The sequence below is a fragment of the Agrilus planipennis genome, unplaced genomic scaffold (assembly GCF_000699045.2).
Source record: "Agrilus planipennis isolate EAB-ADULT unplaced genomic scaffold, Apla_2.0 scaffold25, whole genome shotgun sequence".
Taxonomy (NCBI): Eukaryota; Metazoa; Arthropoda; class Insecta; order Coleoptera; family Buprestidae; genus Agrilus; species Agrilus planipennis.
In genome coordinates this window covers 1,194-27,045 of record NW_020439112.1, presented here as the reverse complement: position 1 = coordinate 27,045, position 25,852 = coordinate 1,194, and the positions used below count along the sequence as shown (strand labels likewise).

Sequence of the window (25,852 nt, the reverse complement as noted above, 5' to 3'; positions counted from 1 at the left end):
TTTCATTCGGACGCACGGAACTCTAACCTGAAAACTAACAACATTGTAGTTGAAAAAGAACATGTTTACCCATACCTTCATCATCCATATTGTTTTTTCGAAAAATTTACCACGTTATGTTCAGACTATCGACTTCTTATTAATTTTCCTGTAATCTATAAGTAAAGAACTATTTTCTGTATTTTTTTTCAAAACTTTAGATTCAGTACTTTCGGAGATAAAAGGGGGGGATAGCCAATTTTCATCTATATCTTTAAATAACTTTAAAACTATTTATTTTAAAATTATAAAAAAATGTATATTTAAAACCATTACAGCAAGCCCTTTCATTTTATATGTCAGACGGTACTGTTTGCAAAACTTTTTTCTGTGTAATTCCCTATTGGCTCTCCACAAATGGAATATAATAACAATATTTTTAAACGAACGTATTTCTGTTATTATTTCTTGCTACGTGTTTCAGTTATTTTATGTCGGTTGTAGTAACAAAATTTTTTAACATTCGTATTTTATAATTGGTTTTACTCGATTGAAGAAAAGAAATTTTTATGCTGTTTGTTGTCTTCTAACAATAAGTGCTTGCTAGAAGCGAGTTGCATGTTTTAATAAATAAATTTTATGACAATGTGGGTGTTAGTATTGGTGTAAAAACGGTTGGGTCACGGAAAACTCTAAAAATGAAAATTACCTCTCTACTACAATAACAAACTGAGGTCAATTTCTTGTTTTTATTGGGCCATAATTTTGGAGATTTCAACGATGCGTTAAGAAACGAACTTGCTTACTTAATTTAAATCTACTTATAAGTCTCTTTTTCAATCGCTGTGGCGTCATCACTATTTCAATAAAACAAGGTATTCACTTATTTTTATTTAACGAAAAATAAAGTGTGAGCCTTCCCACTTGACTAGTTCAATGGTCAATTCATAATATCTACATTAATATTATTATGGTTCTTTACGTGGACGGTGAGCGCTGCGGAAGAGAGAAAAAGTTAAAAGTGTTTGATGTGCTGTTATAGACGGACGTTGATGATAGAGTAAATAAAAAGGGTAGAATCAATAAGAAAAAGGAAAACTTTAGATACATAAAGGGCTAGTCATTAGAAACATAAACAGGAGTAAAGAGAGGTAGAGGAAGACCCAGATTAGATTAATATTCACAAATAGTTAAGGATGTGCAAATACAAAAATTGGCTTAGGGTAGAAACTTAGGGGTGCGTACCCAGCCACTCTTCCAATTAGCGAACATTAATTAATTAATTAGTAGTGAAAGGCAATGCATAACTCGCGTATTCGTCGTACTTGCGATACGTCTCTGTCAAAAACAATTTACCTTGAAAAACGGAACCCCTATAGGATCACTCGTGTGTCTGTCTGTCCGTCTGTCACGGTCAATTTGCTTCGAATCTACTGGACCGATTAAGTTGAAATTTAGTTCGCATATGAATTTCTGTGACCCAAACACGGACGCATAACGTAAATAAATTAATTTTGAACATGGGGGTCATTTTTGGGGAGACCAATAGAAAATTTAAAAAAAAAGTTTGCAATCTGTACCGTGTGACATATCAAATCAAAGGGGTTGTAGTAAGAACTTCAAATAAATATTTAAAATAATTAGTTTTAAAGTTATTTATAAAAATATATGAAAACTGACCATACCCTTCTCCCTTATCTCCGAAACTACTGAACTTAATATTTTGAAAAATGTACAGAAAATAGTTCTTTATTTATAGATTACAGGAAAATTAATAAGAAGTCTATGGTCTGAATATAACGTAGGAAATCTTTCAAAAAAACAATATTGTGCGTATAAAATTTACATTTGCAGTTTGAATGTATGGGACATGTTTTTTTTTCAAATAAAATGTAAAATTGGTTCTCGGGTTAGGGTTTCGTACGTTAGAATGAAAAACGAAACCCTTATAGGATCACTGTGTCTACCTGACCGTTTTTTACTTTCAGTTGTCTGTTTGTCCATTTTGAAAATAGTATCTATGTAATTTTAATTACGAGCTACAGAAACTAGGAAGAAAAATTATGGTAGTGATTACCTTTTTCTCCTTGTTATCCGTTTAACACCACAAGTTTTCCATTTATGTGTTTCAATTGTTATACCTAACAATACATATAATAAGTAGATAATTGAAATGGTTAGGAGTGAAAAGCTAATGTTAATTAATCTAATTATAGACGTGGTGTGAAGTACGTAAATAATACCTTTTTTCACAAGTGGATTAATGCAACTTCCGCAGTAATATTTTTAGACTATTCTTCATGAATAACTTTTACGTTAAGAAAAAGGCGAGGCTTATAAACAAAGGGGTGCCTTAAAATGGAGAGTTATTTTTTCTGCACAAATCCTTTGACTTGGGGTATCAATTAAATGAAAGCAAAAGTTTGTGTAGGCCTTCACGGCCGGTATTTAATGTGCGCTACGTTTTAGTTTTCGGGCTTTCTGGCTATTATCTTTGGAAATTACTTCCCAGTAATAAAAAAATCCGTTTATTTAGATGTGTTCCAGGAGGCCATTTATTATGATAATGAATATAACTATTATTGTGTGGTAGAATTTCATTCGTCGTTCTAAATTATTCAACATAAAAAGCTATAAATCAGGTACACTCATCGAGCAACATTTAAACAACAAAACTGAATAAAAGTTGTCTGACGTTACGGTATGTTCGATACATATGTAAGTACATAAAACACGTGTCCGACGTTTCTGCAAATATGCCCAAAAGGAGGTTCACTTCTTTACCTATCGTTGAAGTCTCTCCTCTTTAACAGAGCCAGCGGTAATTTTTATTTATAACTTTCATTCGTAATCACTCGAACGTTTTAGTGCCTGCTTTACCTACACGTACATTTAATAAACAGATATTAAAAATACAAAATGCACATAAATATCGGTAAATAACATACATACATATAAGTAATACACAGTTGACCTTAGTATCATTAAGAATTACCGACGACAGTAATAATAATGCGAATAATTATCTGTATACATTATATATGTACATGTATTCTAATTTACTTACTTGTGTTATTTTCGCATTCCACACTCCTGCACCGTACACATAACAAAAGTTTATTTATTTAGAAAAAATCGAATTTGGAAATCATAAATGTACTTAAATTACGAGCCGGATTTTTAATCAACGAACGCGTTATAAACAAGCGGTCGGGAAAAACAATAGAGTCTTGTCACTTCATAATTTCCTTTGGCGAAAACAGAAAATTTTCAGAAGTGCACAATCACAAATATTCGCACTAAAAACACGTACGTATGTCTGTAAACATTAAGTATGTTTGCCTGCAATGGTCTTCACTTTATAAGCGGGACTTGCGCAAATGTCCGCGATCGTTTCTAGACTGACACTGGCAAATGGAATTCCTTGTTGGTAGTATTAGCGTATCTACGTGTGCGTGTGTGCATTGGTACACCTTACTACATGTACCTGTACCTCAACCTGCATTGCTAATCTGCCCGCGAGTGCTCTTGGACGTACTTACCTGGCGTCGATACATAAGGAAAGCTGAAGCGGTATACCAGGACGCATTAAAAAATAGTTGCACGAACATCACATCACTGCACGCACCTACCGACTTACGATACTTAAGAAATAGTATATTACGCGCCAAGGGTGTGAATTATCACCCGACCAGAGGGCGAGGGCACCAAACTCTGGTGCGATAACTCCTTCCCAAAGCTCGTATATGATTTTACCATACCCTTGCCCCGAAAGTATAATTTTTGAAATGAAACTTCTATATAGACGTGGAGTATTACGATTTTTTCTGTCACGAAAAAGCGTTACAGCCGCGTGGAGGGGTTAGACAGTATATCGCGTGCTGAGAAAAAGGCTAGCGGCGGCGGAGAGAGGGTAACGGGTGTATTAGAGCCGCGCGGAGAGCGGGGAGCCCGCTAGAGTCCCGGCGGCGTGTGCTGTGTTCAGCTGTTCCTTTCATGCCTCTGCTCTCCACGTGGCTGGGCATCATTGCCTCTATTTGCTGTCTGTGTAAAAGCCAAATCATAATTTGCAGTAAACCTGTGAAAATAAAATGTGTGCTGGGACACATAGTACTAGTGAAACTTCATCAGACAAATGGAAAAACGAACCGCAACAAAATTTTTACGGGCAGATTGTTAATGTACTTGTCCAATTTGAAAACCTGCCCGTAAAACTTGAAGTAAAAATTTTGTTGCGATTCGTTTTTCCACTTGTCCGTTGCCATTCGTTTTTCCACTTTCCGTTGTTGTTTCACTTCGACTGTGTGTCCCAGCACACAATTCGTTTTTTCTGATTCGTGGGTTTCTACTCATTTTCGTAAATAGTAAATGGAGATTATGTTATACTTTCTCGTCCCTGAAATCGGGAAAAATCCTATTTTCGAAGCAGGGATAAATTAAATTATTGTATACGAGCTTTGGGGGAATATAAGGCGCTCCCTCCCGGGGATTAATGTATTCACCCCCTGGAGGAAATACTGTACATTCGTTTCCTTGGTGCGTAATATACTTTTTTTCAGGAAAAACTAGTGTTTTTGTAGGTCGCATGTACAGGTAGCTTATTATTAAATGTTTATTCTGCATTACCAAAAAAAGCATGTCACGTACCTTTTGAATTGGTATTACTTCAAAAAAGTCAGCGAAACGAAAACGGTTATGAAAAATAATTTATTTTTAATATAAGAATGAGAAACAGTATCTAATAATGTATAGGAAAAATATTAAATTCAATTATAACAAATATAGAACAAAATACAAATACACTGTTTAAACTAGAATCACAAATATGCGCCCCAACCGATAAACATTTGGCACAAATTGTCAACATTCATTGCTTCTGATATTAAAATGTTCGTTTGTCCTTCCACGGAAAACAACATCGAAGTCGAACGAGATTTGGTTTTAACGGCTCCTTGTAATCTTAATTCCATATTTTTAATATGATCTCTAGCCTGAAAAGAGTTTACACCTTCACATTAACAAACAATTCCTATCAAATATAATCAATAGTTAAATCCAAATATATCCTCCTGTTCCTGTTATAATTTGGTTGTTCTTACCTGTTCGTTGGTCCTTTCTGAATTGTGTGTGACAGCATTTGCTGTTATAGTCTTTGGCCAAGAAACGAGAGGATCGTACACAAACGGAGTCACTATCGACATCAGGGTGTTAATATTAGAGCGTAAAACACGCAGCGTACATGCGCACGACCTTCGGAACATGCCCTCAACACCCAATGGTCCCATTGCCGAAATCATATTATGAGTCAAACGGAAAGGCACGCGTTCAGGCCATTCCAAAGACTCGCCTAAATGAGACCTTAAAATCAATCACAAAATTGAGACGAAAAATGGTGTAAATACCTTTATTGAAAAGACAATTAAAATCGACATGGACTGCGTCACCACAAGTGGAATCCAGAAGGATATTTTCACCGTGTCTATCACCCAATCCCACTATGTATCCTACCATGGACATTACGGCCGTTGTTCGAATGTAAGCTGTCCTCGCGGTTAACCAACTCTTCAAGTAATACACATGGTTAGAAATTTATGAAATAATAAATGTTATATTTTGTACCTGAGCATCTGGAAAGGTTTTTCTGAACCATTCGCCCAATACTGGGGGATGGTTGGGCAGAAGCACCTTGAGAAAAACCTCTTTCTTTTTTACAAGTGGATCCCTTTGGTGACAGTAAACTTGTTTCAGCTCCCTTGCTTTCATGGCGGTTCCTAAAGGGATAAAATAACTAATTTTATACAAATGTTTAAAAATTCAACACGAAACAAATGTATTGTAATCAAAAAGGCGACGAAAAGCAGTGTGTGTGCAATATTTGTATACCTTTCTGTTTATATATTTTCATCAATACCGGTCGCAACCCCACCAAATCGGGGATCCATTCGATAAGACCGCACTCTTCGTTCAGGGGGGCAACTGAATACAGTCGTATGTTTAAACGTCGCTGTCTTGAGTCTGCGTCACGTGATAACAGTTGATTAACTATGTCGTTAAATTCCATCAGACGGAAATCTTTGCGAAGATCGTCCTTCGGTTTAAGCATTTGAACGTACCTATAAAGACAAATAATTTAAGATTATATTTGCACCATAAAACAAAAATTGAACCTTTTGCCGTCGGAGCCCTTAAATGTTATCTTTCTCGGTCGTTGTAAACTTCCTAAAACAGTGACTTCGTCCTCTATACCCGTGATGTGAACATAGTAGTTCGGAAAAGGGTTGTGTTGAGTACTGCATTTGAAATCTGGGTTTGGTAGTATCAACTTCCGGTGTTTTTGAGTGGGTATCATTATTTCGCTGAAGTCTTCTCTCACTATTAATCTGAAAGATAAATGTTTTAGAGTAACATAAAGTTTATTTTAAACAAATATGGTACCGTGGGAGGGCTCTGACCAGTTGACTAACGGTTGTTGTGTTAACGTCTTCGGGGATTTCTTTATTACACAAATCAATAAGTTTTTCTGCCAATTTCGTAAAATCGTTTATAAGTCGCGATAAACTTGGCGTTCTTAGGCGACTGTCGTTCAGTATTTCGTTGCAACGTTTCGACCTCATGGAATAACTGGACTTGATAACGGAAATTATCATCCATAAACATTGTTGAGGATAATGTAGCAGCAATTTTAATATGATTTCTTTTACTTCAAAATAAACCTCTCTCTGTGGATGACAAATCCTGGAAACTATTTGCGAGAATGCTGTTAAAAATATGTAAGCGGGAAGTCGTTCCAAATAAGTGTCGATCAATTTAGTCATTTTCAGTAGATTTTCTTTTCTCTTATCTCTGAAATTATCTTGCGTATTAAAAGTCTTGCTTCCATAATCGAACCAAATGCTTAAAAGTCGTGGCATAGACTGATAAACATATTCGTTACCATATTGTAAAGATTTTCCAAAATAATTAATCATCAGTATTTGGATGTCTCCGCCGTTCGTGTTTAAATCGCTCTCCTTCATCGACTGATATATTTTGTCGTAATACTGCGCCAAATGTACCTAAAACGACAAAACAGAACGACTAATAGTAAGTAGTCATTAAACAAACCAAATTTAGTATTTACCAAACTTTTCTCCCACTCTAAATATACATCGATAGCTTCTTTGTAGTGCTGCTTGTTTACTTCCTGGTCCACATTGGATAACAAATCATTATACGTTGCAATAAGTAGTTTTGCTTTAGCGCACAGTTTTCTTAAATAAATAAAATTAGAGTGATATATTTAATTTAATGATGTGTACTTGAATTACTTTTGTTCAAGGGTTAAATGACCACTTCCTCCAGAATTTTCCATTTCCCTAAAACAACCTTTTTGACCGATTTCTTCAACTCCCCTTCTGAGTGTAGTTAAAGCCAATTCGTGTTCTTCTCGTAGCCAATGTAGTTTAGCTTTTTCGATAAAGAGCTTTGGTGGATCATAATCTTCAGCTTTTAGTGTGTACGTGTAAGCTTGTTGGTGCGCCCCCGATGCTCTAGCTGCTTTGGCGCTGAATAGCCAAAGTTCTCCAAGTAATGAGTCCAAAAACTGGCAAGCAGTTGGAGCCTTTTTCGCTACAATGTGCTTCACTTGCTCCAATGCAACCCTTCGGATGCATAAAATTGGTTCACGAATCCTCAAAGATTCTTGAACAATCTTCAAATAATAAAAGTAGACGTTGTATGTATTGATTAAAAAAAAAAAAATGCCTCTTACCTTCATTCTAAGTTTCCATTCAACTGAGATTCTTTCAATAATATTTTTTAACGCATTTGTGTCGTTATGTCGAAGTAGCAAGTCCTTGATTAATCTTTCAAGTTGCTCTAATTCGTTTAAAACGTGTAAATGAGCAATATAATTGTAACCGTGAGAGTAGGCACCTTCTTCAAGACTGGCAGCACCCAAGTTTTCTATCTGAGTCATCCTTAGGTCGTCTATCACTTTTCTAAATTTTACAGCATTACCTACGATAGTAGAAGTTTTAAATATTTGACTGTAATTAGTAATCATTTTATACATATCTTACCACTTCGTAAATTGAAAAGTGCATCCCCAATACGTATACCCCAACAATTGTTGTTTTTCTTAATTTGCGGTTTTTGTAAGAGGTCGTCAAGTCGATCAAAGTGTCCAAGTCTCCACAGTGGTTCTGCTTGCATCTCCATCAGTACATTGCTACATTCCGGCTGGCTGATTAAAGCACCTTCAACAAAGTTGAGAGCCGTGTTTACGTTGTCCAGATCGAGGTAACATTGTACAAGGCCCCGTAAATGTTGAGGCTTAAGTGGAGGTCGTATTTTTTCGTAACAAGCTGCGGCATCTGCCAGTTTTCCCGATACTTCGAGCGCTAATATACGTTGCTCGATACTTGGCTCCGAAGTTTGTAGTGCCATAACACCGGCAACACCATCTGGTTCATCCAATTTAGCGTAAAGTTCGGCCAAGAAACCCAACTCTCCAGCCAAACGATCTGGGTCATCCACAATGTATTCCTCAATATAAAGAAGAGCTCTGGCGTATTCTCTACATTCGTAGTTACATCGAGAAATCTGGAGCTTACAAAAACGGGATACAAAGGTCATTAGGCATCTGTAGTTTTCATGTTCGCGACCTGCTAAACCCTTTGACCATTCCCATTCGCGTAACCATCTATCCAAAAAATCGAACAGGACGAAAACCACCTTTACACATTGATGTTGCGTTTCTTCCTCGCTAGTCACTGACTGAGGTTTAGGCATTGAGTACGCATTCCTCAAGGGCCTAACATCTAATACTTCCACGTCTAAAGTTCGTTTGTTATTGTACGAATTAAGCAGTACCATAAGTTCTTCGTAAACTTTCTGGTGAAATCGTTTGTCACCTTCGAGAAGTGCATGGAGCAGGATGTAGGGTAAAAAAAGCATCAGGGTTCTATTATCTTGCTTTAGACTTGGGAGGCAGACTTCAAGTAGTGATCGTTTATCGGGTTTAACGGCAGAAATTAGCACGCACGTCCAGTTGTGAATCCAAGACTGGAAAGATGTAACAAGGCTGGAACCGAATATGGGAGAAATTTCGGGAACTTGGAATGTTTGAGCCATTGTATAACGTGACGACAACAAAGGTAACATCAACTCACGCTGACTTTCAGGGAATTGATTCCACAGCCTGTGTCTAGTACTGTTCGGTTCCGGAGAAATGCCGAACATCTTTAGGATTTCTTGAACAGCGAGCGCAAACCTGTCCATATTCTGTAATTATAATTATCTAGTTACAAAATAGAAAAACAAACACACAGGAATTTTTACCTGAGTATTTTTCTCTGCCTGTAAGGCTCTAATTAATTCATTTAATGCGTCAACAATAAAAGAATCTTCGGTAATTGAGAAAGTAAAGGTTTGAGATTTTTGTGCACATCTACAAAAAAGACATCAACGTTTTTTAATCCCCTTTTCAGGTAAGTATAATCTCACATTCTAGGTAAATGGCTGGGTTCGATTGCTCCTAGTTCGCCAATACATAGACCACAACCCATCTTCAAATCTTCATCTGTATCCTTACAACCTATAACTAAAATATCAAGGAATTCTACGATAACAGCATCGATTCCATTATAGCCCAAAATCATCCTGTCCAGTTCCTCTCTGTTTTTCTCCAGAAGTCTTTTCAAGTATTTCAAAGCGTGCACTTTTATATCGGTGCTTTCGTGATTAAGATATTTCAGGAACCACTTCAGATGTTCCTTAAAGGAATCGTTTTCGAGCTGTTGTAAATGCTTTCTAATAACGAAGCATATTTCATCAGACACGTTATTCTCCAAGACAAAAAACAGGTCCGGAATGAAATCTTTTACAACGTTTTCATTTTCAATTATTAAGTATTTGAATATTTCTTCGGTCTTTTTGGGAAAATGAGTATGTAGCGGTAACAAGGAGATGAATACTAGAGCAATTTGAGGCCCTAGGGCGTCAATCTCACAACTTTTTACAAATACTTCCCAAATTTTGCAGTTGATTTCTGGAAATTTACCATGGTTCAGGTTCAGCGCGGTTCTTAGCATTGCTATTATTTTAAACCTAACAGGAGTTACATGCTTTGGTCCCATGAATTTAAGAAGCGTTGCGAGACTTAACAGTACTTTATCTTTAGAGGAATTTTTAGAAATAAGCTTGATATCGAAATAGGCTAGAACTCCCAGTAGACGTGGCTGTAAATAATCTGGCAGCGTTTTTATATCGATTTTTTGGCTACTGGACTCTTCTTCAGCCAATAGCTTTAAAACTGTTAATACAGAATCTTTTTTTGCGTTAAAGTGTAAAAGTAGTTCGTTTAAAATGACCTAAAATTGCAAATATGTAGATGTATGACTAACTATAATTTATATTGTATGAAAATGAATTACCTGAAAGTTCCTTTTCCTTAACAAACTTCCACTGGTTCCAGTTAATTTTTCGATAAGATTAAGACACTGTTTGCATATATCTCTGGGTTCATTTAAAAATATGTTCAAAAAGATATTTCCATATTTTGATGCTAGAAGATCAGGAACACCAACATTGTTAGCTGTAGCAATTTCGTTTAAAAGTACTTTAACATTCGGCATTTTTACGAGCAGTGGGACTATATAAGGGACCAAATAACGACATTCCTGAATAAGGAAATCGTTAGAACCGAAAAATCCTAATGTAAGGGATAATTTTTCTAACGAGGTCGAAAATTGCCAGCCGATCAACTCATAATTTATGGCGCTGATCTGAACAATTTTTTCACAAATTTCTCTTTTATAACATGAATACAGAGCGTTTGTTGAAATATTCTCCTTTTTAGCTATTTCGATAAAAACATGAATAGCATCCAGCTGAAATTTTGACGTTGGTACCATAATAAAAAATAAGAGAATTAAAACAACATGTAAAACTGCCTCTCTTTGAATTAAAACGGTTGCCGATTCGAGTGTCTGTAAAGTAGATTGCTGTAGGTCAGCATCAGAAGTTTGGAGAGACTTTTTCACTGCACTTTTCAGTATTTTAAATAAATTGTCTATGAATGATTCTTCCATTTCTTTTTGTATCTAAAATAGACGACGATTAATAAACTATATCGCTATAAGCCTTAAAACACTACCATATTACTTAACACGAAATAAAGTTCTTTCGCTAATGCTTTTCTAACTTCTTTATCCGGATCGCAAATAAAAACTTTGAATATTTGTAGATAATGGCCAGGCATTCCCGGAAAGTTTATTAGGGAAGATAATTTTTGTACAATCATCAATTTCAATTCGGGATTTTTCGTGGAGATCAGTATATTTTGTATTTTTTGAATCACTGATTGAATAAAATCTGTATTGATAATCGTTTTTCGTGTTCTTCTTATCGTTTCGTTATTTTCTAAATAAGAAATACATATTTTGAACTTGGCATTATTATTTTCCTGTGAATAAATGTTCATATTCATATCATTTTCATCAAAATAGTAGACCAATAAATTATCATAAAATAATGCCAATATATTATCGATCTCGTTTAAAACTTGAAAAACTACATCTTCTTGAGTTATACCCAAAATAGGCACATAAACGTCCATCCATGTTCTGTCAACATTATTAAACATAACGAAAATATATTTTAGATGTTTTATTATCTGTAACAAGAAAGGGATGCATGCGATATTATTTCAACACCCTATATAATACTCATTAAGCATCTATAATTTTTTTACCTGCAGGATAATGTCCTTATTTTTGCTCTTTACTGCTGACACACAGACACTGTAATAAACTTCTTCCATGTTTTTATTCCTGAGACAATTGTTATTTTCACATTTTCTCTCCCCATGAAAACATTGAATTGTAACGTTATTCAAAGTTTTAAGAAAGAAGAATAAATATACAACAACACTTTCTCGGGACAGTCCAAAAGTAGACATAAATTCGAGAGATATTTTTATTTGTTTAGTGTTATATTTTCCATCTTGGGTATAATTTTTTAATGTGTATGAAGTTTCTTTGCGCGATTTTAAGAACGGGTATGCAACTGCATGGAATATGACATCTACATTTGATACAGGATAAAAAGTAAGACTTCTTATCAAAACGCGAAAAAATAATTCTCTATCAATACTATTACTGTTACAATTTTCGACATGTGAACTAGACAAATTAAAGAAAAAATTCAAAAGTTCTTCCTCTTCAAAGAAATAAAAAAGTATATCTCTGTTAGCTTTCTCTGATAGTAATTTGAACTTAATTTTTTCCGTGATATTTGTAATTTGATCCAAAAATAGTAGCATATCTTCTACGTTGCACCTATCACATTTACATTCGAAATTAAATATGTAATCTTTTATTTTATCAAAAACAGGATTTTGAATATTAGAAAGTTTAATTATTTTTATTTTATCATGTTCTTTGATATATTGTCTTAAATAATTAACAATATAGTTTTCTATGATACACAGTAAACTAAATTCGCGTTTGTTTAGAACACTGTTAATACATTCATCAATAAGATCAACATTACTTATTCTTGCAAAATTTTTTACACCTTCTAATTTCAAATGTTTCGATAATTTTAAGGGATTACCCTTAATTATTTCTTTAGTAATAAATTCCAGTATTTTGTTTTTATTTAAGTTACATGCGACGTTTTTGGTATTATTTATAAATTGTAACAGTAATTCTTCAAAGATTTTTTGCTGTTCAGAATTAACAGCAGTACTTTTGACATAAACTTTATAAACTATTTGTTCCATGCATGCTGTAAACTCATTCATATATTTTATAAATTTGTTGTCTACATTATCAGTTGTATAGAAACGTACTAATTGTACAAACGATTTTAAAACAGTTATTTTCAATGTAAAATTGCAATTTGTCAAAACATACAATTGAGAACTCAAAGCTTTATAGAATATGTTGTTAAACACAGAATGCTCCAATCTTTCCATGGTATACCAGGACACAATTTTTAAAATATTTTGCTGCATCATGGTACAGGATTCAATACTTTTTATTACTATCTGTACTGAACTTAAATCCAACTGAGTTATTATACTATCATTATTTTCAATGTTAAACAAGTCTAACAATAATTCATCGGTAGTATTCTGTTCATTATTTTTATGAAAATTGTTTAACTGACACAACATTTCTACATAAATAGCACCAATTTCTTGACATACACTTCTCTCAGTAACTGATAAATGCTGTAAAATTTTCAGTTGTGCTTCTACTATTAAATTGTGGGTCCTGAAAAGAATATATGCATCATCTGATAATTGAACTAAATGAATATTATATACATAGTTTTATCACAACTCAATATATGAACAAATCTTCCAAGAAGCCACATTGTAAAGGCTTTATACTTTGTTATTATGCTTTTATTCTCATGGATCGTTAAGTTACTGTCATGGTTAAAAACAAATAAATTTAAGAACTCCTTAGACATAACAATACTTTCCAGCTTCTTATAATTACTTTCACAGTACTCTAAATTTAATAAAGCAGGTATTGTTTCATTAAGGGCTTTCCACATTGAAAAGGCAGGTATTATTGCTTCCATGTCCATTTTATGAATGTTCTAATGTATCCTTCTAGTTGTAAAATTCAACCACCACATTAGTAGTCCATTCTTCGTAATTTTTATAATTTTATTTTAAACCAACATTATTAAAAACTTGTGAAAAGCACCTTCTGTTCTATAAGGTTATGTTATGGTTATATATTTTAAAATTTGACATTGGCGGGTGTAGATACAAAATAAAAATGAAAGTAACTAGCAAACACTAGTGATTAAAAATCTTGTTAGTGTGTCTGTACTGCTTCACTATATATTTTTTAACAATTGAATTAACGAATCAAATGCTCAAAGTGAGGTTAGTGTTTTTGTATAAACACAAATATAAAATGGTTATTTTAATGTGTAGTTAATAATTATGCATATTTAACTAAAGATATTTTAGTTTCAGTTGCGAGGAAGTTAATTGATACAAATATAATGGCAGATGTAAGGGATATTATGGAGCTGGAGCAACCACCAGCTCCAGAGATTACCAGAGAATCTTTCATAAGTGAGAAACAGAAAAAGAGGCCTTTTAATTCTACCAAAATTTCTAAAAGACCTGAAGGGATGCACAGAGAAGTTTTTGCTCTTCTCTACAATGATAATAAGGATGCACCTCCTATATTTCCTTCAGATACAAGTAAGTACTTTTATTTTTATGTGTTACCAATTTTTTAACCAAACCTCTTAGGTAATGGATACAAGCAAACAAAGGTAAAACTTGGAATGCGTAAACCTCGCAAATGGGAATGGATGCCATTTACTAATCCTGCCAGAACTGATGGCGCAGTATTTCATCATTGGCGTAGACCATCAGATGAACCAAAGGAATATCCTTTTGCAAAATTTAATAAAGTAAGAAGTGCAGCTTTCAAATAAGATAATGATTTAGCAATTCTGTTTTACATTATTTTAGAAAATTGATATACCTTCCTACACAGATTCTATTTATCAGCAACATTTACAAACAGAAGGTTGGACAAAAGAAGAAACAGACCATTTAATGGATTTAGCTAGAAGATTTGATTTGAGGTTTATTGTGATGGTGGACCGATATGATACTGAAAAGTTTCCTAAGAGAACTGTTGAAGACCTAAAAGAAAGATATTACAAAATTTGTGGTATTATTGCAAAGGTAAAGGATACTGTTTCATCAAGAGGTTTAATAAATACTTTTTCCTCAGTATCTTCTTTTATTAATTTATTTACATGTTTTGTTGCAACACATCCATAATTAGTTTTAGTATCATATAAATAAAAACTTTTAATACAATTTATACTTATTTATGTTAGCTGAATGGCGAAAAGAAGATCTACCATTATGATGCAGACCATGAAAGGAGAAGAAAAGAACAGTTGAAACGATTGTATGAAAGAACAGCTGAGCAAGTATGCACATTTATTTATTTTTTTGATAGTCTGTATATGCTAGTTAATTACAGATGGAAGAAGAACAATTTTTAATAAATGAACTTAAAAAGATCGAAGCTAGGAAAAAGGAGAGGGAAAGAAAAACTCAAGATCTTCAAAAACTTATCAGTCAAGCTGACAGTCAAGGGGAAACTCCTCGAAAAACAGAGAAAAAACTTCAGAAGAAAAAACTACCCAACCCTTCAAGACCTTCACGAGTAGATACAACGGTATAATTTAAAACGATACATACATACAGGGTGATTCATTTTTGAGAACTTGAACATTTATTTACAAATATGAATCATTCTTTATGTTTATTTCAATTTCTTTTCAGGACTGAAAGGGCATTTAGGTGCATTATTAACTTTTTTTCTAACAGCATATTTTACAGGCCGTCGAAACTGCAGGAATAAAATTTCCGGACTACAAAAACAGCGGTGCTTCACTAAGATCTCAGCGTATGAAACTGCCCGCAAACATAGGTCAAAAGAAATCAAAAGGAATTGAACAGATGTTGCAAGAAATGAATTTAGGTAAAAGAATCTTATGCATTTATGATACTCCTTATTAAAAAAATGATTGCAGAGTTAAATCCAACACCAACAGAAGAAATGTGCCAACATTTCAATGAACTCAGGAGTGATATGGTCTTACTAATGGAACTAAAAACTGCATTAGGTACTTGCGAATTCGAATTGCAATCCTTGAGGCACCAATTTGAAGCATTGAATCCAGGAAAAGTAAGTATTTTTCCAAAAATGGTTATAAAATTGTCATTTTTGATTAATTAATATTATCATAAGACTTTAACGATTCCTCCGCAACTGCTATCTGGAAATACGGATAACGATGGGAACAAGGCTGGAGGTACAGGAGAAATCATTGATGTCGTAGGCTCACCCGGCACACCAGCAGGATCCATGACATGAAAGGGGATATGTCTTTCATTATTTCATATGTGAGCATTTTTTAATTTTATTTTAAGTAATTGTAAATTGTAGGTAATACATTTAATTATTGTCGTGATTTTTTGATTTGAGTACCTACAAGTCACCAATATTTTATTTGCCCATTTTATTCATAACATTGGATGTGTCCTTTTTGCTCTAAATAATAAGTTATCTTTAAAGTTTTCCAGTAACTTCATATTACCATTTTCTGTTCAGTAAAAAGAGGCAAAATTAAACTTAAATTTACAAAAAAACAATTATTATTAATTATTAAGTATTACATTTCATTTTATTCAACTCAAATAGTTATACACATCGATGATTAAAGTTATAATGAACATAAACATACAAATACAGCTTACACCTGTAAAAAATAAGATTAAATGGTGATTTTATTAAATACATAAACAAAGTATCAATAAATAAACTTATTAAATGATTTTTCAATCTGTTCTCAAGCGTTTTCGACAAGAATTTTGTTCCTCACAATTGTCTGTAGATGAATGGTCTCTCTTTTTCTGCACATTATTCTGAAAAATATGGAAATATGTTCTATAGTAGAATTATGAACCAAAAAAAAAATTAATACCTTTTTGTCCCAATGGTAGTGCAAATATCTCAATAAAATGCTAGTCTTCTCAGTAACAATAACTGTAAAAGATTAAAACAATAACTAATATGCAAATAATTCAGGAAGCAAGTTGTTTTTATGAAATTGAATTATTCCATCTTTAAAGTAAAATTTTTGCAGAGGTGATTGCCAAGTAACAGTGAATTTGCCTTACACCAAAACAAATAACTGCACCCAGTATTAACTTTTAGTTCTTAATATTTACATATTGTATGTAAAAGTGAAACAGGCTTTTTAAAAAAATTGCTCATGTAGATTAGTTGGAGCCTTTTTCGCTACAATGTGCTTCACTTGCTCCAATGCAACCCTTCGGATGCATAAAATTGGTTCACGAATCCTCAAAGATTCTTGAACAATCTTCAAATAATAAAAGTAGACGTTTTATGTAATGTATTGATTAAAAAAAATGCCTCTTACCTTCATTCTAAGTTTCCATTCAACTGAGATTCTTTCAATAATATTTTTTAACGCATTTGTGTCGTTATGTCGAAGTAGCAAGTCCTTGATTAATCTTTCAAGTTGCTCTAATTCGTTTAAAACGTGTAAATGAGCAATATAATTGTAACCGTGAGAGTAGGCACCTTCTTCAAGACTGGCAGCACCCAAGTTTTCTATCTGAGTCATCCTTAGGTCGTCTATCACTTTTCTAAATTTTACAGCATTACCTACGATAGTAGAAGTTTTAAATATTTAACTGTAATTAGTAATCATTTTATACATATCTTACCACTTCGTAAATTGAAAAGTGCATCCCCAATACGTATACCCCAACAATTGTTGTTTTTCTTAATTTGCGGTTTTTGTAAGAGGTCGTCAAGTCGATCAAAGTGTCCAAGTCTCCACAGTGGTTCTGCTTGCATCTCCATCAGTACATTGCTACATTCCGGCTGGCTGATTAAAGCACCTTCAACAAAGTTGAGAGCCGTGTTTACGTTGTCCAGATCGAGGTAACATTGTACAAGGCCCCGTAAATGTTGAGGCTTAAGTGGAGGTCGTATTTTTTCGTAACAAGCTGCGGCATCTGCCAGTTTTCCCGATACTTCGAGCGCTAATATACGTTGCTCNTTAAATATATATATATATAGTGTGTGTGTATATATTTATGTCCCAGAGTACTAATTAGTACAAAAGAATGTGAAATACAATAATTCTTTTACGTATCTATCAAAATTATGTAGTTTAAAAAATAACATATTTATTATTAAGATTAGCATTCACTGTATTCATTCAGGAAAAATACTCCTGTTAGAAAAATGGAAAAACAACATCCGTTGTCTATAGCAGAGAAATTTCTTGACGTTAAAAAAGTATTACGCGAATAAAAATACAAAGAAATTATTATCTCATTTAAATTCAAGAATTAAAACTAAAAGACACTTTTAGCAGTAGGAAGTTTTTTTAATATGAACGAGTTCTTTGATTTGGGGACTGCTTATGTACAAATATATTGAAAATTAGAATACAACAAGTTGTAAAGCTAAAAGGAAGAATATGAATATACTTCTATTAAAATTAAAGGGCTTTGACTGCTAATCTTAATAAACAATTAATTATGTAGTTTCAGTGTTTAAAATATCGTCCAATGTAATGGGAAATTGCGGTAATGAACATCCAACGTTTTGAATAATTTGAGCAGCGGTCCAAAAGCCAATTTTCATGCTTTCCCGTGGTTCCTTGTTGGTGAAAATTCCCGCGAGAAATCCGGCAGAAAATGCGTCTCCAGCCCCATTGGTATCTATTATTTTTGTATCATCTATTTTCGGAACGAAAGCTTTTTCCAAAACATCATTACTATGACCACATACGACCCATTTGCTACCATTTGTCGCTACCACGATTTTTCCGTATTTGTTTTTAGCTTTTTTGTTGTAAGTTTTAAGAAGATGACGCGTCAGATCTTGGAACGTTCCCTCAAATTTCATTACGTCTTTTAACGCGGCGAATTCTCTTTTATTTCCAAACAGTATGTCACAAGTTCTAGCCAAATGAATGATTACTTCCGCATTCTCTCGAATAATATACGGCGCACTTAAGCTGAATGCGAAAATTTTATTTTTTTCTTCGCAAAATTCTTGCACGTATTTGGCAACATCGTTCCTTTTCGTAACGAAAAACGCTTCCATATAAATAGCGTCCATAGTCTCCAGTATACTTTCAGTTTCATTTATTTTAAGATCTTTTATTCTTACACTCTCAGCAGCTCCTATATACGCCACCAAAGAGCGATTACTGCCTTTAATTAATACCACCGAAGTACCTGTCGGTTTACCTTCAAACAGCGAATAACTAAAAAATTATTTCGGTTAGATGATAAATCAGGGGAATATGTGTATATTATCGGAAGTAGCCTACTGAGTATTATTGCTAAAGAGAAAGAAAAACAGCAGAGCCATCTTTTTTTTTTCATATTTTTCGCATATCGCAAAAAACATTTTACTTCTAACATGCTCGAAAATTAATGAAAATAAAGGGGAATGACTCACAAACGGACTCTGCTAGTTAATAGTACTTTTCAATTTTTTTTCTCATTAATATTTCTTACATTAAAAATTGAGGGGAGGGGACTATGCCCCTATACTTTTGCAGTTGAGGGGGATTGAGCTCCTCCTTTTTGGCCCCGTCCGGGTAGCCCGCAGCTGCTATACATATAGTTAGTAACTTTTTACTGAATACTTTGCTACCTACTTCCAATACCACACATATAGGGGTTGTTTCGACGTCAGAAATATTACTTACTTCGTTTTAACACCTGAAATTTCTACCAGATTTTTTAAATTTTTCCCCTGTTCATCTTTTCCAATTCCTCCAAACATAAATGTAGAACTTTCGCTGTTCATAAGCCATTGCAACAATCTCAGAGTGTTTTGAGCGCTACCGCCGGGACTGTACGTGACGTCATACCTAAATAACAAAGAAACTTACTATACACGAACATTTATAATTTGATTATACCGATTAATTAAAACAAAAATTAGCAAATAAAACGCAGGATACATATGTATATTACTTTTTTATGTCATTAAGTAGTGATTTCATCTTCTGACTATCAAATTCGGATTGTTCATCTTCCAGCAAGTTGTACTTATTCAGTAAATCGTTAGTGTTTAATTTAACAGATATATCGAGCAAAGGGTTGCCGAAACCACCAATTTTAACCATAATAAAAAGGCAATTTATAGTATTTACATATGTTTAAGCACACAGTTAATTATGTAAGATTACACTGCTATGGTTGATTAAATTTCGATTATTATCAACCGCAGGTAGGTTATATTGATAATAAGGTATTACCTTACCCTTACCTAGCTAGATACTACTATGTAGAATTATTAGCAGTTTTGCCTTCGACTCCGCCGTAAGCTGTACTCCTAGCGGTATCTGCCAAGAACGATATCAGCATAATTATCTGATAATTATTTGTGTGTATAGTACTTCGTATTGTTTATATTTACGTTGTTGCCAAAAGTTATCTCATTTATTATTGCTAAACATAACTCTTTTGTTTTAAACAAATTACATCGCAAAATAATACGAAATTATCTTTGTGTTAAATGCAAGAATATTATTATTATAGTTGTTATATAATTAATGTTTTTATATTCATTTTTGAGATAGTATACATATTTTGTTATTTAGTTTTATATTTATACACGGTAAAATTTCCGAATCGCGGCTTTTTCGAAAATATAACTTTTTTTGCTGGAAATGGCTTAAAATGACCTAAATACACTACGAAAAAACACTACAGAAAGGTCATTTCATCAGTTACATAATTGAATTTCCCGCAAATTTTAAAAGTTTTATTGATTTTTAGCCGTTTTAGGTTCGTTTCCGAATTTTTCGTTTTTCTTCCTAATCTTGATTTTAATAAGTGGCGATCATTTTAATTATTAGTCAAACGGAATTAAAAATATCTTTTATGTATAGATTTAAATTATTTTTATAGGCTACATGATGTTGGCGGTTCGATGTTCTTTAATTTGACAGTTTGTTTATTTTTCCAATTTCTAACCTATCATTTTTCAAATATTGGTACTGGCATACTTCATCAGCTAATAACTGTTTTTTTCTTAATTTAAGGTATTTTTACGTGTTTAACTTAAACAGACAATCGATTAATAATATTCTTATTGCAATGAGTTTCGACGACCTTTTCGGAGATAATGAAATTGAGGATGGAGTTAATTATAACTATGGCTTTACTCAGAATCTTTATAACAATTCTGCTGTTATATCATACCCAAACGATATTAATATCAATAGTTTAGTTCTTTTACTAACAAAGTTTAATAAAACAGATATAGTCACATTAATTGAAGAAATAATAAATAACAAGAGTGTTATAGATGGGTCACCTGTAGTGTTTTTTGTAAGTCAGTGATAATTATTTGTAATATACGTGATAGTGATGGCAATATACTTTCAATGTTGAGAGAAACAGTATTACTTTATAATTAAACTTTGCGGAAGTCTCAACTTTTGTAGTCAAACATGTCTAATTTTTTAATTGTATTCAATTAAATATCTCCTTTCAAGATATTCCAGTCCTTCTTTAAAAATAATTTGGACCTACAGATGTTAACAGAGGAGGAAATAATAAATTTGGACTTCGTTACTCAAATAATCAAGAGACTAAAAACATCAAATAAATTTAATCATATCAATTTTGCCAAAACATTCTTCTCCAATTGTGACGCAAATATTTCACTTATTTTCATATGGTGGCTACATAAAGAACATATTATTTATCTTGAGCAATACTGGTAAGTGTATTTATCCCAATATTTTCATTTCCTTATTATAATAAAGAAGATTAATTTAAGGGATGCTTATCAGCCACTGGATTTAATAGATAAATTAATAAAAATTGCTGCAATAAATGAAAATAAAGAAATTCTGGAGGGCATACTTGTGGAACTTCTTTCAAGTTGTTATTCTCCTAGAACTGGTATCTGCCGTCTTCACAAAAGTAAATTGTGGTCGTCTTTTTGTAGCAATATTTTGAATGACTTTATTGAGAAGTATTTTATTTCCATATTAAAAGAAAAAAACCAAGAATTTAATAATTTTCTTCCTCTAATAACTGGTTCATTGCTCTTACCATGTAGGTTCTTTGAATTGTTTTGTATTTTTTTTCTATCTTAATTTTGATCTTCTTTTAGATAATTTTAAGAAACGTTTTTGTATAAGTATACTTCAAAAACTGGTTACTTTTGAAAATGGTGAATTTGATATGAATAGTGCCTTTTTATTTCAATGCCTTTGGACTATGGAAAATACACCAGAGAAATTGGAAAATGTCCTGAAAGAGGTTTCTAAAAATTAAATTTATCAAATTACATAATATTTAATCACAATAATTGTTCCCAACTAATTGGTGTAAAAAATAAAATAAAATATTTTAGTTTATCTTGTAATTAGGTATACAAATTTGATACTACTATGTACCATTTCTTAATCACGTACTCAATAATATTTATTTATACTACTATTTTACCATTAGCTTTTTTCAGGTTTTTTCAGATTATTGTGATTTTAACGATGTTATGGAAATTTTTAAAAAGTGCGACAATAACATAAATTGGAAGTATCTTCTTACTGTAATAGCTGCATGTGCTAAACATTCAAAAGCAAGTCAAAAGCAGTTACAAAGTAATTATTTATTAACACTAGATACCTTTTAAAAATTGTTTTAAAACGCTGTTATTATTTTCATTTTAGAAACCGTACATGATAATTTGCTGAGTATGTTCAAAGGCGGAAAGATTTCTGATTTTAAAACTGCTATACTTCTTATAAGACAAGCAACGCTAGAAAAACAAATGGACTTGAAGTATGACATATGGTAAGAATCAAAGCGTTTTCAAACTTCTTATTAAATGATCAATTTTGCATTTAGTAATAATAGCCGTACTACTCAAAGTAGATTTTTTAGTTTAATTTATTTCTGTTCATCAAGGTTTTCTAATACTTTTGGAGTGAACACAACCTTCATAACTGCCGAGAATCAAACAATATTTAAGTTTTTCGTCGATTGTTTACACAACGTCGTTTCGTTAGAATCAGAAGCGTTTCTTGAAATTCACATAAATAGAGCAATTAGGGCTCCACCAAAATGTAACGCTCTAATGTTGGAATACAAAAATATCTGCAAAAGTCGTTTGAAACAGTTGAAAAAATATCCCAGCATAGTTTTGGTAAGTGATATTAATAAGTTTATTTTTTATTTACCTTAGAAAACTCGTAGATGCTTATATATATATAGTTTTACATCTTTTGAATGATAAATTTGAAAAGCCCCTTATATACAAAAATTAGTAATGGTAAAGGGAATAATAAATCTCAACTATAAACCTTTCTTAAGATTTTGATATCAAATTTATAGTTGTCTGTAGACAAGGCAGTAAGGAGTAACTAATAAAGCTAAAAATATTGTAATTGACTGATACTCTAATAAATATGTTAATCTCTATAAATATTTATTAGAAAATTCGATTTTAGAACAACGAAAAACTAAACGTCTTGCAAATGTTCGAAAATACGTATCGCATAAAAAGGGTTGATCCTATTATTAAACAAATTATGAAAGAAGATTATCAAAGTTTTTATGATAAGTTTGTTCCATATTTAAATAATGAAAGTGTCGTTTTTAAAAATGTAAAAGAAATATTTTTATCTGAGAAACTTGTAAGCATAGATTTATTAAATCACTGTAAGTCTGTGGAAGAACTTACAGTAATAAGTGATGATGATGATGAAGAATTACTTATTAATAAATGCTAATAAATGCCCTAAAATAAATGCATAATTTATTCTGCAGTTAGTTTAATGTACAAAAGTAAAAAAAATAAAAGACTAAGGTATTCTTCTTAGTCTCCTCTATATGCCACAATATTGTTTTCAGTTTCATGTATTTTCACTTCATGTAAGAGTTCAGGACAATCCATAATCTCCTTAAGATGATCCCAAATAAAAATGGCAACATTTTCAGTTGTGCTTGGTTTAGTTTTAAAGTACTCTACATCCTTATCAATGTTCCTATGATCTAACGGTTCCATGATAGCTATTTCCATGTATTTCTTTAAGACAGTCATGTTAAGAATCATACCTGTATCAGGGTTGATAGCTCCATATAAAGTTACCTCAACTGTAAACAACAGAAGATTTCATTACAAATTGATAGAATGTGCAGTTGAATTGGAACAAAACTCTTGTATAATTTATGTACCAGTATAGTTATGACCATGACCATTTTTATGATTACATTTCCCATACAACTTTATATTCTCTTCATCAGTCAAAGAAATACTAAAATATTTCAATTTTAAGAAGTGTTATCAAAATTTTAGTTATTTAATGACCTGTGTAACCGATGGCAAGCAGAGAAGGACATTTTTCTTGTTTGATAAGCTTTAGGAGGCATTTTATTCACTTTTTAATGATATTTTTTTTAATAAAATGAAGCTGTCTGCTAGTTACTTATCACTATTTATTTTGACCTGAATTGATATTAACCTAATTCATTTTGTCTACTACATTTATTCTTTTACTTCATATATTACGTAAAAAGTGATTTTTTTTCTATAAGAAAAGATTAAAACTGGTTTAATTGTACTTTTGTGTATTCTTGAAGAGAAAAAATACGAAAATATGAAAAATATGCATCGATCTTTATTTAAAAATACCGCCATCTGTCTCACAATTCCTTGATCATTTAGCCCAGTTATCTGGAATTTTATCTTCTAACTTGGGAGTTGCCAGGTTGGTAATTTCATGCAAATCACACCGCAAATATTTTGTTTCATGAAAATTATTGTTCTCATAAAATATGCTTCTATATAGCTATTTTCGTAATAGTTTTTACATATAGGAATATATTATGGTGCATTGATGTATGTTGGGTTGTATAAGCGTCATACGTTTTGAAATCCGTAGAAATTGCTTTTATTTGAAACAGCTAAATCACAAAAAATGCAGTAAATTGTCATAAGAAGATTACAAATTTTCGACAAATAGAGCATAGTTATAAAATTACTTCTTATTTCAAAAATTAAAGTGCACCATTTCATTCTCTTCAAAAAAGATAAATCTTTCCATCGTTTTGATTTAGTTTTGATGGACTTTGCATTGACTGATCTATTATCTATGACTGATCCACTAACTTTATAGGTATGTCTTATCTATGACTTTGACATTATTATAGTTCATGCTTATAGGATACCTATAGTTGTACAATTGGCACTACTTCCGGCTCCTGGCTATTGCTTTGAAAATATAAATTGAATTGTTTTGTGTTTTTCACTTTAAAAATTCGAATTATTGTTTCATAATCATATAATCGAGGACTTTAGTTGTTTTAAATATCTGAAACTACTACTACAAGATGATTTCCATGACGAATAACAAAATGAATAATTTATGACTACTAGTGGAAAATTGATGAACTAAAGGACAATCACAGAAATCAACTTCTGTATCATGTCTCTACGGAACACTTCCGCCCTGGCGTGGGATATCTTCTACTGCAGATTTTTGAAGAGTAGCCATTGCCATGTTTGCTGTTCGTAAGTTCATACTCGGAAAGGACACCTGAAGGTATTTAGTCTTAATTCATTATTTTATTTTTATTTAAATATGAGGATATGTTATTTGAAGTTGAATAATTATTGTTTTGCTAGATTTTCTAAATTTTGAATATTGATTGAGGTGATGATTGTAGATTTTTCATATTAACGTAACCACGTCTCCAAGGAATCATGTATATATTTGAATATACATATAGATAAAAAGTATTACTCAAAAATATCCTGTCTTTAAAAATCTTTATTTCTACTGAAATTGTTATTTGATACATTGAATTTTAATGGCTCTTCTTATTTTTCTACAATGTAGGTTTGACCTGGGAGATAAGATAACAACCTTGGATTAGACGGACAAATTACTCATTTACAGATGTAGTTGTGGCAGTGACTTTTTTTTTTTTTCAAACGATGCTTCTAACGAACTGGGCGGAAAATTCTGAAAGCACAGGATGTTAACGATGGTAATAATCATTATCAATAACATTAACAAATCCCTCCAATATGAATATTATATTATTATATTGTTTCAACAAGCATAATAGATGAAAACGAAGACAAATGAGAAGGAATCGAAATATGAAAAAGCGAAGTCTAATTACTGTTTCTTCCCCTTGGTGTTGCTAAAGGAACGATTTATGACAATGAACCGGTATGTAACACTTATCAATTAAAAATTGTAAATGAGTTCTCAGAAACTTCAATTTCTTAGATATTTGTAA

At 32.3% G+C, this 25,852-nt stretch overlaps 7 protein-coding genes and 1 long non-coding RNA gene across 18 annotated transcripts in view; 2 read left to right on the top strand and 6 right to left on the bottom strand.

Annotated features, from left to right (window-relative positions):
- The window catches only part of LOC108739507 (hillarin), a 42,586-nt gene extending 39,037 nt beyond the window's left edge, over positions 1–3,549 (bottom strand). Inside the window, exon 1 of the mRNA XM_025977580.1 lies at positions 3,047–3,549. The gene's annotated coding sequence lies outside the window, so the exon portion shown is untranslated. The remainder of the gene's footprint in view (positions 1–3,046) is intronic.
- Positions 3,550–4,737: 1,188 nt separating this feature from the next.
- Positions 4,738–11,203, bottom strand: LOC108739303 (serine/threonine-protein kinase ATR). Its single transcript, XM_018473149.1, has 15 exons — positions 11,125–11,203; positions 10,395–11,063; positions 9,466–10,331; positions 9,301–9,409; positions 8,040–9,243; positions 7,730–7,977; positions 7,287–7,669; positions 7,100–7,229; positions 6,415–7,034; positions 6,147–6,359; positions 5,863–6,092; positions 5,599–5,750; positions 5,382–5,541; positions 5,079–5,326; positions 4,738–4,970 (listed from the first exon to the last, which is right to left on the bottom strand). Exons 2-15 carry the CDS (start codon positions 11,049–11,051, stop codon positions 4,797–4,799), a joined length of 5,394 nt encoding a protein of 1,797 aa, XP_018328651.1. The 5' UTR covers positions 11,052–11,063; positions 11,125–11,203; the 3' UTR covers positions 4,738–4,796.
- LOC108738022 lies at positions 11,105–13,725 on the bottom strand. Its single transcript, XM_018471233.1, has 3 exons — positions 13,295–13,725; positions 11,714–13,241; positions 11,105–11,635 (listed from the first exon to the last, which is right to left on the bottom strand). Exons 1-3 carry the CDS (start codon positions 13,561–13,563, stop codon positions 11,105–11,107), a joined length of 2,328 nt encoding a protein of 775 aa, XP_018326735.1. The 5' UTR covers positions 13,564–13,725.
- Positions 13,726–13,796: 71 nt separating this feature from the next.
- LOC108739312 (DNA methyltransferase 1-associated protein 1) lies at positions 13,797–15,996 on the top strand. 4 transcript variants are annotated; one of them, XM_018473165.1, is made up of 9 exons: positions 13,797–13,870; positions 13,958–14,197; positions 14,249–14,412; positions 14,474–14,692; positions 14,851–14,946; positions 15,000–15,197; positions 15,350–15,503; positions 15,556–15,710; positions 15,774–15,996. In XM_018473165.1, exons 2-9 carry the CDS (start codon positions 13,993–13,995, stop codon positions 15,897–15,899), a joined length of 1,317 nt encoding a protein of 438 aa, XP_018328667.1. In that variant the 5' UTR covers positions 13,797–13,870; positions 13,958–13,992; the 3' UTR covers positions 15,900–15,996. The 4 variants fall into 4 exon arrangements, with proteins under 4 accessions (XP_018328667.1, XP_018328681.1, XP_018328658.1 ...); XM_018473179.1 differs by having other exon boundaries at positions 13,817–13,904; positions 15,362–15,503; XM_018473156.1 differs by having other exon boundaries at positions 13,817–13,904.
- Positions 15,997–16,409: 413 nt separating this feature from the next.
- LOC108739335 lies at positions 16,410–16,807 on the bottom strand. Its single transcript, XR_001938133.1, has 2 exons — positions 16,510–16,807; positions 16,410–16,450 (listed from the first exon to the last, which is right to left on the bottom strand). It is a non-coding gene; the product is annotated as an uncharacterized LOC108739335 (long non-coding RNA).
- An 820-nt stretch (positions 16,808–17,627) lies between these two features.
- On the bottom strand, positions 17,628–19,847 carry LOC108739642 (adenosine kinase). The gene is made up of 3 exons (XM_018473638.2): positions 19,559–19,847; positions 19,288–19,452; positions 17,628–18,837 (listed from the first exon to the last, which is right to left on the bottom strand). The coding sequence occupies exons 1-3, from the start codon at positions 19,708–19,710 to the stop codon at positions 18,102–18,104; spliced, it is 1,053 nt and encodes a 350-aa protein (XP_018329140.1). The 5' UTR covers positions 19,711–19,847; the 3' UTR covers positions 17,628–18,101.
- Positions 19,848–19,857: 10 nt separating this feature from the next.
- Positions 19,858–25,532, top strand: LOC108739600. Of its 8 annotated transcripts, none has more exons than XM_018473600.1 (9): positions 19,858–19,970; positions 20,632–20,920; positions 21,088–21,314; positions 21,375–21,655; positions 21,714–21,862; positions 22,065–22,203; positions 22,273–22,396; positions 22,511–22,748; positions 23,053–23,354. In XM_018473600.1, the coding sequence occupies exons 2-9, from the start codon at positions 20,687–20,689 to the stop codon at positions 23,332–23,334; spliced, it is 1,674 nt and encodes a 557-aa protein (XP_018329102.1). In that variant the 5' UTR covers positions 19,858–19,970; positions 20,632–20,686; the 3' UTR covers positions 23,335–23,354. The 8 variants fall into 8 exon arrangements, 6 of the variants coding, with proteins under 6 accessions (XP_018329102.1, XP_018329095.1, XP_018329116.1 ...); XM_018473593.1 differs by lacking the exon at positions 19,858–19,970 and adding an exon at positions 20,194–20,374; XR_003231728.1 differs by lacking the exons at positions 19,858–19,970; positions 23,053–23,354 and adding exons at positions 24,981–25,146; positions 25,444–25,532 and having other exon boundaries at positions 20,444–20,920.
- On the bottom strand, positions 23,344–24,201 carry LOC108739648 (6-pyruvoyl tetrahydrobiopterin synthase). Its single transcript, XM_018473651.2, has 3 exons — positions 23,913–24,201; positions 23,780–23,859; positions 23,344–23,698 (listed from the first exon to the last, which is right to left on the bottom strand). The coding sequence occupies exons 1-3, from the start codon at positions 23,972–23,974 to the stop codon at positions 23,421–23,423; spliced, it is 420 nt and encodes a 139-aa protein (XP_018329153.1). The 5' UTR covers positions 23,975–24,201; the 3' UTR covers positions 23,344–23,420.
- Positions 25,533–25,852: the final 320 nt, after the last annotated feature.

Excerpts from the sequence above, each read along its gene's own strand:
- LOC108739600 (XM_018473600.1), top strand. The coding sequence starts at position 20,687 with ATGAGTTTCGACGACCTTTTCGGAGATAATGAAATTGAGGATGGAGTT. Across the intron at positions 21,656-21,713 it reads TGGTTCATTGCTCTTACCAT|ATAATTTTAAGAAACGTTTT; the intron begins GTAGGTTCTTTG and ends ATCTTCTTTTAG. Across the intron at positions 22,204-22,272 it reads AAGTCAAAAGCAGTTACAAA|AAACCGTACATGATAATTTG; the intron begins GTAATTATTTAT and ends TTTTCATTTTAG.
- LOC108739303 (XM_018473149.1), bottom strand. The coding sequence starts at position 11,051 with ATGGAAGAATCATTCATAGACAATTTATTTAAAATACTGAAAAGTGCA. Across the intron at positions 7,978-8,039 it reads ACTTTTCAATTTACGAAGTG|GTAATGCTGTAAAATTTAGA; the intron begins GTAAGATATGTA and ends CTACTATCGTAG. Across the intron at positions 5,542-5,598 it reads AAACCTTTCCAGATGCTCAG|AGTTGGTTAACCGCGAGGAC; the intron begins GTACAAAATATA and ends TATTACTTGAAG.
- LOC108739312 (XM_018473165.1), top strand. The coding sequence starts at position 13,993 with ATGGCAGATGTAAGGGATATTATGGAGCTGGAGCAACCACCAGCTCCA. Across the intron at positions 14,413-14,473 it reads CTTTTGCAAAATTTAATAAA|AAAATTGATATACCTTCCTA; the intron begins GTAAGAAGTGCA and ends ACATTATTTTAG. Across the intron at positions 15,198-15,349 it reads CTTCACGAGTAGATACAACG|CATATTTTACAGGCCGTCGA; the intron begins GTATAATTTAAA and ends TTTTTCTAACAG.
- LOC108739648 (XM_018473651.2), bottom strand. The coding sequence starts at position 23,974 with ATGCCTCCTAAAGCTTATCAAACAAGAAAAATGTCCTTCTCTGCTTGC. Across the intron at positions 23,860-23,912 it reads GCTTGCCATCGGTTACACAG|TATTTCTTTGACTGATGAAG; the intron begins GTCATTAAATAA and ends GAAATATTTTAG. Across the intron at positions 23,699-23,779 it reads TCATGGTCATAACTATACTG|TTGAGGTAACTTTATATGGA; the intron begins GTACATAAATTA and ends TGTTGTTTACAG.
- LOC108738022 (XM_018471233.1), bottom strand. The coding sequence starts at position 13,563 with ATGGACATGGAAGCAATAATACCTGCCTTTTCAATGTGGAAAGCCCTT. Across the intron at positions 13,242-13,294 it reads TTGAGTTGTGATAAAACTAT|GACCCACAATTTAATAGTAG; the intron begins GTATATAATATT and ends TATTCTTTTCAG. Across the intron at positions 11,636-11,713 it reads ATAAGGACATTATCCTGCAG|ATAATAAAACATCTAAAATA; the intron begins GTAAAAAAATTA and ends TTCTTGTTACAG.
- LOC108739642 (XM_018473638.2), bottom strand. The coding sequence starts at position 19,710 with ATGGTTAAAATTGGTGGTTTCGGCAACCCTTTGCTCGATATATCTGTT. Across the intron at positions 19,453-19,558 it reads CTACTTAATGACATAAAAAA|GTATGACGTCACGTACAGTC; the intron begins GTAATATACATA and ends TTTGTTATTTAG. Across the intron at positions 18,838-19,287 it reads ATTTCAGGTGTTAAAACGAA|TTATTCGCTGTTTGAAGGTA; the intron begins GTAAGTAATATT and ends ATAATTTTTTAG.